This window comes from Bombina bombina, chromosome 8, assembly GCF_027579735.1.
Source record: "Bombina bombina isolate aBomBom1 chromosome 8, aBomBom1.pri, whole genome shotgun sequence".
Taxonomy (NCBI): domain Eukaryota; kingdom Metazoa; phylum Chordata; class Amphibia; order Anura; family Bombinatoridae; genus Bombina; species Bombina bombina.
This window is the reverse complement of record NC_069506.1, coordinates 343,681,703-343,697,892: the sequence shown is the minus strand read 5'-3', so window position 1 is coordinate 343,697,892 and position 16,190 is coordinate 343,681,703. Positions and strand designations below refer to the sequence as shown.

General features: G+C 37.2%; 1 protein-coding gene across 1 annotated transcript in view; it reads left to right on the top strand.

The window, feature by feature from the left end:
- The window catches only part of GRIK4 (glutamate ionotropic receptor kainate type subunit 4), a 777,161-nt gene that overhangs the window by 401,078 nt on the left and 359,893 nt on the right, over positions 1–16,190 (top strand). Inside the window, exon 7 of the mRNA XM_053691193.1 lies at positions 11,473–11,634. Coding sequence (XP_053547168.1) covers positions 11,473–11,634 — 162 coding nt within the window. The remainder of the gene's footprint in view (positions 1–11,472; positions 11,635–16,190) is intronic.

The window sequence follows — 16,190 nt, the reverse complement described above, 5'->3', positions numbered from 1 at the left end:
TCCTATGTCAGTAAGAGCTAGATTCTCACAATCTGACCTAAACTGATATCTATCCTATGTCAGTAAGAGCTAGATTCTCACAATCTGACCTAAACTTATATCTATCCTATGTCAGTAAGAGCTAGATTCTCACAATCTGACCTAAACTTATATCTATCCTATGTCAGTAAGAGCTAGATTCTCACAATCTGACCTAAACTTATATCTATCCTATGTCAGTAAGAGCTAGATTCTCACAATCTGACCTAAACTGATATCTATCCTATGTCAGTAAGAGCTAGATTCTCACAATCTGACCTAAACTTATATCTATCCTATGTCAGTAAGAGCTAGATTCTCACAAACTCACCTAAACTTATATCTATCCTATGTCAGTAAGGGCTAGATTCTCACAAACTCACCTAAACTGATATCTATCCTATGACAGTAAGAGCTAGATTCTCACAATCTGACCTAAACTTATATCTATCCTATGTCAGTAAGAGCTAGATTCTCACAATCTGACCTAAACTTATATCTATCCTATGTCAGTAAGAGCTAGATTCTCACAAACTCACCTAAACTTATATCTATCCTATGTCAGTAAGGGCTAGATTCTCACAAACTCACCTAAACTGATATCTATCCTATGTCAGTAAGAGCTAGATTCTCACAATCTGACCTAAACTTATATCTATCCTATGTCAGTAAGAGCTAGATTCTCACAAACTCACCTAAACTTATATCTATCCTATGTCAGTAAGGGCTAGATTCTCACAACCTCACCTAAACTTATATCTATCCTATGACAGTAAGGGCTAGATTCTCACAAACTCACCTAAACTGATATCTATCCTATGACAGTAAGAGCTAGATTCTCACCAACTCACCTAAACTGATATCTATCCTATGTCAATAAGAGCTAGATTCTCACCAACTCACCTAAACTGATATCTATCCTATGTCAATAAGAGCTAGATTCTCACAAACTCACCTAAACTGATATCTATCCTATGTCAGTAAGGGCTAGATTCTCACAAACTCACCTAAACTGATATCTATCCTATGTCAGTAAGGGCTAGATTCTCACAAACTCAGCTAAACTTATATCTATCCTGTCAGTAAGAGATAGATTCTCACAAACTCAGCTAAACTTATATCTATCCTATGTCAGTAAGAGCTAGATTCTCACAATCTGACCTAAACTTATATCTATCCTATGTCAGTAAGAGCTAGATTCTCACAATCTGACCTAAACTTATATCTATCCTATGTCAGTAAGAGCTAGATTCTCACAATCTGACCTAAACTGATATCTATCCTATGTCAGTAAGAGCTAGATTCTCACAATCTGACCTAAACTTATATCTATCCTATGTCAGTAAGAGCTAGATTCTCACAATCTGACCTAAACTGATATCTATCCTATGTCAGTAAGAGCTAGATTCTCACAATCTGACCTAAACTTATATCTATCCTATGTCAGTAAGAGCTAGATTCTCACAATCTGACCTAAACTTATATCTATCCTATGTCAGTAAGAGCTAGATTCTCACAAACTCACCTAAACTAATATCTATCCTATGTCAGTAAGGGCTAGATTCTCACAAACTCACCTAAACTGATATCTATCCTATGACAGTAAGAGCTAGATTCTCACAATCTGACCTAAACTTATATCTATCCTATGTCAGTAAGAGCTAGATTCTCACAATCTGACCTAAACTTATATCTATCCTATGTCAGTAAGAGCTAGATTCTCACAATCTGACCTAAACTTATATCTATCCTATGTCAGTAAGAGCTAGATTCTCACAATCTGACCTAAACTTATATCTATCCTATGTCAGTAAGAGCTAGATTCTCACAATCTGACCTAAACTTATATCTATCCTATGTCAGTAAGAGCTAGATTCTCACAAACTAACCTAAACTGATATCTATCCTATGTCAGTAAGGGCTAGGTTCTCACAATCTGACCTAAACTTATATCTATCCTATGTCAGTAAGAGCTAGATTCTCACAATCTGACCTAAACTTATATCTATCCTATGTCAGTAAGAGCTAGATACTCACAATCTGACCTAAACTGATATCTATCCTATGTCAGTAAGAGCTAGATTCTCACAAACTCACCTAAACTGATATCTATCCTATGTCAGTAAGAGCTAGATTCTCACAATCTGACCTAAACTTATATCTATCCTATGTCAGTAAGAGCTAGATTCTCACAAACTCACCTAAACTGATATCTATCCTATGTCAGTAAGAGCTAGATTCTCACAAACTCACCTAAACTTATATCTATCCTATGTCAGTAAGAGCTAGATTCTCACAATCTGACCTAAACTTATATCTATCCTATGTCAGTAAGAGCTAGATTCTCACAAACTAACCTAAACTTATATCTATCCTATGTCAGTAAGAGCTAGATTCTCACAATCTGACCTAAACTTATATCTATCCTATGTCAGTAAGAGCTAGATTCTCACAAACTCACCTAAACTTATATCTATCCTATGTCAGTAAGAGCTAGATTCTCACAATCTGACCTAAACTTATATCTATCCTATGTCAGTAAGAGCTAGATTCTCACAAACTCACCTAAACTTATATCTATCCTATGTCAGTAAGAGCTAGATTCTCACAAACTCACCTAAACTGATATCTATCCTATGTCAGTAAGAGCTAGATTCTCACAAACTCACCTAAACTGATATCTATCCTATGTCAGTAAGGGCTAGATTCTCACAAACTCACCTAAACTTATATCTATCCTATGTCAGTAAGGGCTAGATTCTCACAAACTCACCTAAACTGATATCTATCCTATGTCAGTAAGGGCTAGATTCTCACAAACTCACCTAAACTTATATCTATCCTATGTCAGTAAGAGCTAGATTCTCACAAACTCACCTAAACTGATATCTATCCTATGTCAGTAAGAGCTAGATTCTCACAAACTCACCTAAACTGATATCTATCCTATGTCAGTAAGGGCTAGATTCTCACAAACTCACCTAAACTTATATCTATCCTATGTCAGTAAGGGCTAGATTCTCACAAACTCACCTAAACTGATATCTATCCTATGTCAGTAAGGGCTAGATTCTCACAAACTCACCTAAACTTATATCTATCCTATGTCAGTAAGAGCTAGATTCTCACAAACTCACCTAAACTGATATCTATCCTATGTCAGTAAGAGCTAGATTCTCACAAACTCACCTAAACTGATATCTATCCTATGTCAGTAAGAGCTAGATTCTCACAAACTCACCTAAACTGATATCTATCCTATGTCAGTAAGGGCTAGATTCTCACAAACTCACCTAAACTAATATCTATCCTATGTCAGTAAGGGCTAGATTCTCACAAACTCACCTAAACTGATATCTATCCTATGTCAGTAAGGGCTAGATTCTCACAAACTCACCTAAACTGATATCTATCCTATGTCAGTAAGGGCTAGATTCTCACAAACTCACCTAAACTGATATCTATCCTATGTCAGTAAGAGCTAGATTCTCACAAACTCACCTAAACTGATATCTATCCTATGTCAGTAAGGGCTAGATTCTCACAAACTCACCTAAACTTATATCTATCCTATGTCAGTAAGAGCTAGATTCTCACAAACTCACCTAAACTGATATCTATCCTATGTCAGTAAGAGCTAGATTCTCACAAACTCACCTAAACTGATATCTATCCTATGTCAGTAAGGGCTAGATTCACACAAACTCATCTAAACTTATATCTCACCTATGTCAGTAAGAGCTAGATTCTCACAAACTCACCTAAACTTATATCTATCCTATGTCAGTAAGGGCTAGATTCTCACAAACTCACCTAAACTGATATCTATCCTATGTCAGTAAGGGCTAGATTCTCACAAACTCAGCTAAACTGATATCTATCCTATGTCAGTAAGGGCTAGATTCTCACAAACTCACCTAAACTTATATCTATCCTATGTCAGTAAGAGCTAGATTCTCACAAACTCAGCTAAACTGATATCTATCCTATGTCAGTAAGAGCTAGATTCTCACAAACTCACCTAAACCGATATCTATCCTATGTCAGTAAGGGCTAGATTCTCACAAACTCACCTAAACTGATATCTATCCTATGTCAGTAAGGGCTAGATTCTCACAATCTGACCTAAACTTATATCTATCCTATGTCAGTAAGGGCTAGATTCTCACAAACTCACCTAAACTGATATCTATCCTATGTCAGTAAGGGCTAGATTCTCACAAACACACCTAAACTTATATCTATCCTATGTCAGTAAGAGCTAGATTCACACAATCTGACCTAAACTTATATCTATCCTATGTCAGTAAGGGCTAGATTCTCACAAACTCACCTAAACTGATATCTATCCTATGTCAGTAAGGGCTAGATTCTCACAAACTCACCTAAACTGATATCTATCCTATGTCAGTAAGGGCTAGATTCTCGCAAACTCACCTAAACTGATATCTATCCTATGTCAGTAAGAGCTAGATTCACACAATCTGACCTAAACTTATATCTATCCTATGTCAGTAAGGGCTAGATTCTCACAAACTCACCTAAACTGATATCTATCCTATGTCAGTAAGGGCTAGATTCTCACAAACTCACCTAAACTGATATCTATCCTATGTCAGTAAGGGCTAGATTCTCACAAACTCACCTAAACTGATATCTATCCTATGTCAGTAAGGGCTAGATTCTCACAAACTCACCTAAACTGATATCTATCCTATGTCAGTAAGGGCTAGATTCTCACAAACTCACCTAAACTAATATCTATCCTATGTCAGTAAGAGCTAGATTCTCACAAACTCACCTAAACTTATATCTATCCTATGTCAGTAAGGGCTAGATTCTCACAAACTCACCTAAACTGATATCTATCCTATGTCAGTAAGGGCTAGATTCTCACAAACTCACCTAAACTGATATCTATCCTATGTCAGTAAGGGCTAGATTCTCACAAACTCACCTAAACTAATATCTATCCTATGTCAGTAAGAGCTAGATTCTCACAAACTCACCTAAACTTATATCTATCCTATGTCAGTAAGGGCTAGATTCTCACAAACTCACCTAAACTGATATCTATCCTATGTCAGTAAGGGCTAGATTCTCACAAACTCACCTAAACTTATATCTATCCTATGTCAGTAAGAGCTAGATTCACACAAACTCATCTAAACTTATATCTATCCTATGTCAGTAAGAGCTAGATTCACACAATCTCACCTAAACTTATATCTATCCTATGTCAGTAAGGGCTAGATTCTCACAAACTCACCTAAACTGATATCTATCCTATGTCAGTAAGAGCTAGATTCTCACAAACTCACCTAAACTGATATCTATCCTATGTCAGTAAGAGCTAGATTCTCACAAACTCACCTAAACTGATATCTATCCTATGTCAGTAAGGGCTAGATTCTCACAAACTCACCTAAACTGATATCTATCCTATGTCAGTAAGAGCTAGATTCTCACAAACTCACCTAAACTGATATCTATCCTATGTCAGTAAGGGCTAGATTCACACAAACTCACCTAAACTGATATCTATCCTATGTCAGTAAGGGCTAGATTCACACAAACTCACCTAAACTGATATCTATCCTATGTCAGTAAGGGCTAGATTCTCACAAACTCACCTAAACTGATATCTATCCTATGTCAGTAAGAGCTAGATTCTCACAAACTCACCTAAACTGATATCTATCCTATGTCAGTAAGGGCTAGATTCTCACAAACTCACCTAAACTGATATCTATCCTATGTCAGTAAGAGCTAGATTCTCACAAACTCACCTAAACTTATATCTATCCTATGTCAGTAAGAGCTAGATTCTCACAAACTCACCTAAACTGATATCTAACCTATGTCAGTAAGAGCTAGATTCTCACAAACTCACCTAAACTGATATCTATCCTATGTCAGTAAGAGCTAGATTCTCACAAACTCACCTAAACTGATATCTATCCTATGTCAGTAAGGGCTAGATTCACACAAACTCACCTAAACTGATATCTATCCTATGTCAGTAAGAGCTAGATTCTCACAATCTGACCTAAACTGATATCTATCCTATGTCAGTAAGAGCTAGATTCTCACAAACTCACCTAAACTTATATCTATCCTATGTCAGTAAGGGCTAGATTCTCACAAACTCACCTAAACTTATATCTATCCTATGTCAGTAAGAGCTAGATTCTCACAAACTCACCTAAACTGATATCTATCCTATGTCAGTAAGGGCTAGATTCTCACAAACTCACCTAAACTTATATCTATCCTATGTCAGTAAGAGCTAGATTCACACAAACTCATCTAAACTTATATCTATCCTATGTCAGTAAGAGCTAGATTCACACAATCTCACCTAAACTTATATCTATCCTATGTCAGTAAGGGCTAGATTCTCACAAACTCACCTAAACTGATATCTATCCTATGTCAGTAAGAGCTAGATTCTCACAACCTCACCTAAACTGATATCTATCCTATGTCAGTAAGAGCTAGATTCTCACAAACTCACCTAAACTTATATCTATCCTATGTCAGTAAGGGCTAGATTCTCACAAACTCACCTAAACTGATATCTATCCTATGTCAGTAAGGGCTAGATTCTCACAAACTCACCTAAACTTATATCTATCCTATGTCAGTAAGAGCTAGATTCACACAAACTCATCTAAACTTATATCTATCCTATGTCAGTAAGAGCTAGATTCACACAATCTCACCTAAACTTATATCTATCCTATGTCAGTAAGGGCTAGATTCTCACAAACTCACCTAAACTGATATCTATCCTATGTCAGTAAGAGCTAGATTCTCACAAACTCACCTAAACTGATATCTATCCTATGTCAGTAAGAGCTAGATTCTCACAAACTCACCTAAACTGATATCTATCCTATGTCAGTAAGAGCTAGATTCTCACAAACTCACCTAAACTGATATCTATCCTATGTCAGTAAGGGCTAGATTCACACAAACTCACCTAAACTGATATCTATCCTATGTCAGTAAGTGCTAGATTCTCACAAACTCACCTAAACTGATATCTATCCTATGTCAGTAAGGGCTAGATTCTCACAACCTCACCTAAACTTATATCTATCCTATGTCAGTAAGGGCTAGATTCACACAAACTCACCTAAACTGATATCTATCCTATGTCAGTAAGGGCTAGATTCTCACAAACTCACCTAAACTTATATCTATCCTATGTCAGTAAGAGCTAGATTCTCACAAATTCACCTAAACTGATATCTATCCTATGTCAGTAAGGGCTAGATTCACACAAACTCACCTAAACTGATATCTATCCTATGTCAGTAAGGGCTAGATTCTCACAACCTCACCTAAACTGATATCTATCCTATGTCAGTATATTAAATAACCTCTTTGAGATGTTACAGAAAATGTGCTCTGCGTCTCGTATAAACTTAATTTTCACCCCATAAATTAAAGAAACAACACACTATGTACTGAACTAAATAAATAATAATATTTACATAGTGTATCCTTTCTCAGGTTTTTATGGATACATTGTTGCAGTAGCAATTTACAAACAATGGCAATTATCAGGTACAGGTACACCTCACTTTACAGCGGGGCTCCGGTCCCTAACCCGCTGTATGAGCGGGGTATACCTGTATTAATCTACAAAAGTAATCTGTTTTTTTGTGATTGTAACTAATTAAAAGAAAAATATGTCTTATTAAAGGTTCTGGTATACAACAAAAAAAGTTATTACTGTAAAAGTAATGAAAACTCATTGCAAGCAGTGCAGACTATCTGATAATGTAAATACAATTACTGTATATTTCTAAGTGTTACAAAGGCATGCAAGTATCACTGCACACATTTATACCCTGGAACACTAATTAATATCAGTTCTGACAAAAAACCTACTTGAAAGAGCAATTAGCACGGCGTGTGTAATTAAACTTTGCATTGAACATTCCTCATTAAAAACTGCAATTAAATTCTTAAGGTCAAAATATCGGCTAATATTGTACTTACAATATAAAAATGATCTTCCCATTAATGGTTGCTACATAACTGCTCCAAGAAATGCCTAGAAAATCATATAAAATAATTACTGAGATAATTACTTCTTAAATTCCATAAATGAGTCAGTGTTGTTTTTGTGTTTAAATTAAATTAACCTTCTAGATTAAAGGGGTATAAAAACCAAAGCAGCGTTATTTAAAGGGACAGTAAAGTCAAAATTTAACAGCCATGATTCAGAAAGAACCTGCAATTTTAATTTAACTTTCTAATTTACTTTTATTAACAAATTTGCTTAATTTGCTTAATTTTGTTGAAGAATAAACCTAGGTAGGCTTAGGAGTGTGCACATATTTTAGCAGTCTATGGCACCAGCATTTGCAACATTGCATAAAACTTCAATAAACAATGTTGCAAACACTGCTGCAATATGGCTTTAGACACGTGAACGCTGATAAAAGCTCACCTAGGATTACTCTTCAACAAAGAATACCAAGAGAAATAAGCAAAATTAATAGTAGAATAAATTGGGAAAGTTGTTTAAAATGTCATACGCTATCCAATCCATTTCAGTTTTTGTTTTCTTTACCGTCCCTTTAAAGAAAAAATCTGTCACATGTATTTCTTGTAGAAAAAAAGGCTCCACTACTTTGCAACTTAAAATTGCAGAATTCATAAAAATCTGTAACTTCAGCGGTGACAATTTGCTTCATTGCCATAAATGGGACGGCAACCAACTGCAGCGGTGACACTTGCTTCATTGCCATAAATGGGACAGCAACCAACTGCAGCGGTGACCCTTGCTTCATTGCCATAAATGGGACTGCAACCATCTGCAGCGGTGACCCTTGCTTCATTGCCATAAATGGGGCAGCAACCAACTGCAGCGGTGACACTTGCTTCATTGCCATAAATGGGGCAGCAACCAACTGCAGCGGTGACACTTGCTTCATTGCCATAAATGGGGCAGCAACCAACTGCAGCGGTGACCCTTGCTTCATTGCCATAAATGGGGCTGCAACCAACTGCAGCGGTGACCCTTGCTTCATTGCCATAAATGGGGCTGCAACCAACTGCAGCGGTGACACTTGCTTCATTGCCATAAATGGGGCTGCAACCAACTGCAGCGGTGACCATTTGCTTCATTGCCATAAATGGGACGGCAACCAACTGCAGCGGTGACACTTGCTTCATTGCCATAAATGGGGCTGCAACCAACTGCAGCGGTGACCCTTGCTTCATTGCCATAAACGGGGCTGCAACCAACTGCAGCGGTGACACTTGCTTCATTGCCATAAATGGGGCTGCAACCAACTGCAGCGGTGACACTTGCTTCATTGCCATAAATGGGGCTGCAACCAAATGCAGCGGTGACCCTTGCTTCATTGCAATAAGTGGGGCTGCAACCAACTGCAGCGGTGACCCTTGCTTCATTGCCATAAATGGGGCTGCAACCAACTGCAGCGGTGACCCTTGCTTCATTGCCATAAATGGGGCTGCAACCAACTGCAGCGGTGACCCTTGCTTCATTGCCATAAATGGGGCTGCAACCAACTGCAGCGGTGACCCTTGCTTCATTGCCATAAATGGGGCTGCAACCAACTGCAGCGGTGACCCTTGCTTCATTGCCATAAATGGGGCTGCAACCAACTGCAGCGGTGACCCTTGCTTCATTGCCATAAATGGGGCTGCAACCAACTGCAGCGGTGACCCTTGCTTCATTGCCATAAATGGGGCTGCAACCAACTGCAGCGGTGACCCTTGCTTCATTGCCATAAATGGGGCTGCAACCAACTGCAGCGGTGACCCTTGCTTCATTGCCATAAATGGGGCTGCAACCAACTGCAGCGGTGACCCTTGCTTCATTGCCATAAATGGGGCTGCAACCAACTGCAGCGGTGACCCTTGCTTCATTGCCATAAATGGGACTGCAACCAACTGCAGCGGTGACCCTTGCTTCATTGCCATAAATGGGACTGCAACCAACTGCAGCGGTGACCCTTGCTTCATTGCCATAAATTGGGCTGCAACCATTCACGTTTGATGAATTTGTTTCACTGTGAAAGTTACCATCAGCACAAAAACGCTTTTCAAAGCAAATAAATGAAAATAATAATAATAATAATAATAATAATAGTAATAATAATAATAATAATAATAATAATAATAATAATTATAATAATAGTAAATAAAAACAGCCACTATTAAACATTCAACTTTAAAATATGCAAGAAAAAAAAGTTCAATACAAATAAAATAAAAGCAAACATGAGACAACTGTGAGATGACTTCACAAGGGCAATCAGGTTTAGGTGAATTAGCCAGACCAGGACTCAATAAACACCCCATAAACCCCCACAATATCTACGGTCAGTTCTTATGTCTGCAAGATTACTGGGACAAATGTAATTGTATTCAGTAACACTTCTTTACCATTGCAGACAAACTAGATATACAGATAGATAGATAGATAGATAGATAGATAGATAGATAGATAGATAGATAGATAGATAGATAAATAGATAGATAGAGAAAGACAGACATATAGATAGATAGATAGACAGATAAATAGATAGATAGATAGATAGACAAATAGAGAAAGACAGACATATAGATAGATAGATAATAGATAGATAAATAGATAGATAGATAGATAGATAGACAAATAGAGAAAGACAGACATATAGATAGATGATAGATAGATAGATAGATAGATAGATTTTTTTTTTAATTGTAAGCTTTATATGAATCATGTAAGTTGAATGTTGACTTCCATGACCCTTTAAGATTTGCTGTATAATTTAAAAGTTGCAGAATATGTACCACTTGGGGCTACTAGTAAATATTTGGGGATTAATATTTGTAAATTTGGGCCACAAATAGTTATGTAGCTGGTATAGATTATTAGATCAGAAGTACAAGACAGAGATTATTTTCAGAATTTGCATTAAACTAAGAAAATTCCTACATGTGAGCTTGAGAGGAAATGCTGACTAGGAATGGATTTTTGTTGCTATTGAATACAACTTTATTGCAAATATTAGCATAAAGCCTAGGACTGTCACTCATGTTGGGTGTATTGATTTCAGTTGGCAACACAATTAGCCAACAATCTATTGACAATGATGCTCAAGTCAGACGCTTCTGCTGATACTTAGAAATACTAATTCTTGATTTTTCATGTCCTGTTATTCTTTGTTTAGAATGTAATAGAATCATTATTTGGCAGTCAAGGGTTTATTATAAAAAAAATCCCTTAGATCTTTTTTCTATGTAAGAGTAAAGTGTTGGTAAACTTTAGCTAATCAAATGATATATATACTGTATGTAATCTTTGCCATTAAAAAGGTATAATTGTGCTTTTTTTTTTAATCTATCTATCTATAGTAACGCATCTATTAAAATGCTATGCCGACCACCTGGGATTAACTCTTCTGCTTGGTGTTTGTTTAGGAGTTTTCTCTACAACTTTTTGAGAGCCCATTGGACGAGCGGGTGAACATCCTGGGGTTCTCGATGTTTAACCAATCTCACAACTATTACCAGGACTTTGTGTACACACTGCGCCAATCTTGGGAAGAGAACTGCGATCACAGTCCATTCACAGGCCCTGCTGTAAGTGAATAATCAGATTTTCTGCATGCTATTGCCAGACCAACAGGAGAGTGTGACGTCAGGGGATGAGAAAGCCATAGATCACTTTTATCTGCACTCACCCAATAGCAGCTTGTTCATTGACTCATAACTTGCGACTCGATTACGAGTAGTGCGTTAGGGTAAAAAAGCATCGTTAAGAGGTCCTAACGCTGCTTTTTCACTACCGCTGCTATTACGAGTCTTGCAGGTTTAGGGTCACCGCACACTTCATTGGCCTTACCGCAAAACGACTTACGTAAACTTCGTAAAGTCTTTTTTCTATGGGACTTCCATAGCGCTGATATTACAAGTCTGTCCTGGGAGGCCAAAAACTGAGCGGTACAGCCTACCCTGTCAAGATCCCTAACACATTTAAAAGTCAGTAGTTATGAGTTTTACACTACAACGCTGTAACATAAAACTCATAACTAAAGTGCTAAAAAGTACACTAACACCCATAAACTACCTTTTAACCCCTAAACCGAGGCCCTCCCGCATCGCAAACACTATAATAAAAATTTTAACCCCTAATCTGCTGCTCCGGACATCGCCGCCACCTACATTATATTTATGAACCCCTAATCTGCTGCCCCCAACATCGCCGACACCTACATTATAACATTATATCTATTAACCCCTAATCTTCCTTCCCTTATATCGCCGACACCTACATTATATTATTAAACCATAATCTGCCGCCACCAATGTCGCCGCCACTATATTAAAGTTATTAACCCCTAATCCTAACTCTAACCCTAAACCTAACACACCCTAGTTTAAATATAATTTAAATAAATCTAAATAAATATTCCTATCATTAACTACATTATTCCTATTTAAAACTAAATACTTACCTATAAAATAAACCCTAAGCTAGCTACAATATAACTAATAGTTACATTGTAGCTAGCTTAGTGTTTATTTTTATTTTACAGGCAACTTTGTATTTATTTTAACTAGGAAGAATAGTTAATAAATAGTTATTAACTATTTAATAACTACCTAGCTAAAATAAATACAAAAGTTCCTGTAAAATAAAACCTAACCTAAGTTACAATACACCTAACACTACACTATAATTAAATAAATTAACTAAATTAAATACAATTAAATAAATGACATACAATTAGCAAAATTAAATTAAATTAGCTAAAGTAAAAAAAAACCCCACTAAATTACAGAAAATAATAAACAAATTACAGATATTTAAACTAATTACACCTAATCTAATAGCCCTATTAAAATAAAAAAAGCTCCCCCAAAATAAAACAAAAACCCTAGCCTAAACTAAACTACCAATAGCCCTTAAAAGGGCCTTTTGCGGGGCATTGCCCCAAAGTAATCAGATCTTTTACCTGTAAAAAAAAAATACAAACAACCCCCCAACAGTAAAACCCACCACCCACACAACCAACCCCCAAATAAAATACTATCTAAAAAAACCTAAGCTCCCCATTGCCCTGAAAAGGGCATTTGGATGGGCATTGCCCTTAAAAGGGCAGTTAGCTCTTTTGCCGCCCAAAGTCCCTAACCTAAAAATAAAACCCACCAATACACCATTAAAAAAACCTAACAGTAACCCTCTGAAGATCGACTTACTGGAAAACGTCTTCATCCAAGCCGGGCCGAAGTCTTCAATGAAGCCGGGAGAAGTCTTCATCCAAGCCGGGCGAAGTGGTCCTCCAGACGGGCAGAAGTCTTCATCCAGACGGCATCTTCTATCTTCATCCATCCAGCGCGGAGCGGGTCCATCTTCAAGACATCCGACGCAGAGCATCCTCTTCATCCGACAGACTAACGACGAATGAAGGTACCTTTAAGTGACGTCATCCAAGATGGCATCCCTTAGATTCCAATCAGCCAATTGGTTTGAGCTTGCATTCTATTGGCTGATTGGAACAGCCAATAGAATGCGAGCTCAATCCTATTGGCTTATTGGATCAGCCAATAGGATTGAACTTCAATCCTTTTGGCTGATTGCATCAGCCAATAGGATTTTTTCTACCTTAATTCCGATTGGCTGATAGAATTCTAAGGGACGCCATATTGGATGACGTCACTTAAAGGTACCTTCATTTGTCATTAGTCAATCGGCAGAAGAGGATGCTCTGCGTCGGATGTCTTGAAGATAGACCCGCTCCGCGCCGGATGGATGAAGAGTTCTGCCCGTCTGGAGGCCCGGCTTGGATGAAGACGTCTTCCGATAAGTTGATCTCCAGGGGGTTAGTGTTAGGTTCTTTTTAAGGGTGTATTGAGTGGGTTTTATTTTTAGGTTAGGGACTTTGGGCGGCAAAAGAGCTAAATGCACTTTTAAGGGCAATGCCCATCCAAATACCCTTTTCAGGGAAATGGGGAGCTTAGTTTTTTTTTTAGATAGTATTTTATTTGAGGAGTTGGTTATGTGGTTGGTAGGTTTTACTGTTGGGGGTGTTGTTTGTATTTTTTTACAGGTAAAAGAGCTGATTACTTTGGGGCAATGCCCCCCAAAAGGCCCTTTTAAGGGCTATTGGTAGTTTAGTTTAGGCTAGGTTTTTTTATATTGTAATAGGGCTATTAGATTAGGTGTAATTAGTTTAAATATCTGTAATTTGTTTATTATTTTCTATAATTTAGTGTTTGTTTGTTTTTGTACTTTAGCTAATTTAATTTAGTTAATTGTATGTAATTTATTTAATTGTATGTAATTTAGTTAATTTATTTAATTATAGTGTAGTGTTAGGTGTTATTGTAATATAAGTTATGTTTTATTTTACAGGTACTTTTGTATTTATTTTAGCTAGGTAGTTAGTAAATAGTTAATAACTATTTAGTAACTATTCTACCTAGTTAAAATAAATACAATCTTGCCTGTAAAATAAAAATAAACCCTAAGCTAGATACAATGTAACTATTAGTTATATTGTAGCTAGCTTACAGTTTATTTTATAGGTAAGTATTTAGTTTTAAATAGGAATTATTTAGTTAATGATAGGAATATTTATTTAGATTTATTGTAATTATATTTTATTAAGTTAGTGGGTGTTAGGTTTAGGGTTACACTTAGGTTTAGGGGTTAATAACTTTAATATAGTGGCAGCGACATTGGGGGCGGCAGATTAGGGGTTAATAAATATAATGTAGGTGTCGGCGACATTGGGGAAGGCAGATTAGGGGTTAATAAATATAATGTAGGTGTCGGCGACATTGGGGAAGGCAGATTAGGGGTTAATAAATATAATGTAGGTGTCGGCGATGTTGGGGGCAGCAGATTAGGGGTTAATACATATAATGTAAGTGGCGGCGGTGTCCAGAGCGGCAGATTAGGGGTTAATAATATAATGCAGGTGGCGGCGATGTCGGGGGGGGGGCAGATTAGGGGTTAATAAGTGTAAGATTAGGGATGTTTAGACTCAGGATTTATGTTAGGGTGTTAGGTGTAGACATAAATTTTATTTCCCCATAGGAATCAATGGGGCTACGTTACTGAGTTTTACGCTGCTTTTTTGCAGGTGTTAGACTTTTTTTAAGCCGGTTCTCCCCATTGATTCCTATGGGGAAATCGTGCACGAGCACGTTACACCAGCTCACCGCTGACTTAAGCAGCGCTGGTATTGGAGTGCGGTAAGGAGCAAATTTTTGCTCAACGCTCACTTCTTGCCTTTTCTTAAAACTAGTAATACCAGCGCTGTCTGTAAGTGAGTGGTGAGGGAAAACTGCTCGTTAGCACCGCACAGCCTCTAACGCAAAACTCGTAATCTAGGTGTGTTCCTCTGTCTTTATTTATATATATGAAGCTTCACAATCAGTACATTATGTTTATATGATTAAACTGTCATAATTCAGATAAAGCGTGCACTTTAAATAACTTTCCATTTCACTTGTATTACCAATTTTGCTTTGTTGTCTTTATATCCTTTGTTGAAAAATAAACCTAGGTAGGGTCAGAAACAGCAATGCTCTACTGAGAGTTAGTTGGTTATTGGTTGCTACATACATATGCCTTCTGTCATTGGCTCACCAGATATGCTTAGCGAGTTCCCAGTAATGCATTGCTGCTCTAGATATGGTTTTTCAACAAAGGACTCACAGTCTCACCAAGAGAAAGAGCTATATTTGATTATAGAAGTCATTTTTATTTTTTTTTCTCTCTATCTGAATCTTTAGAGCACAATTTTTCCTTTCATATTACTATTAAATGTACAGTATCTAGTTGTGGCCATATGTCTCTGCCATTCGTTTACTACAATTACTGCTGCCTGTTTAAATCCATTCTGGATTCCTTATTGCCCTTGTTGTCCTACAAGTAGGAAATACAGTTACTAAATGTCCATCTAAGGTAGTGAGTGGCAACAGGACTGGAATACTAGTTTACAAAACCAGCTGCATTTGGTATAGAAGGAGTTATGTACGGTAGTAATGAGCTGTAATCTTTATATAGACAATCAATTGCACCCATTGGGCTCTATTTAACCAGCTCTGTATGGAGCTTGATGGCCCCTGTTTCTGGCGGGTCTTCAGACTCGCCAGAAACACCAGTTATGAAGCAGCGGTCTAAA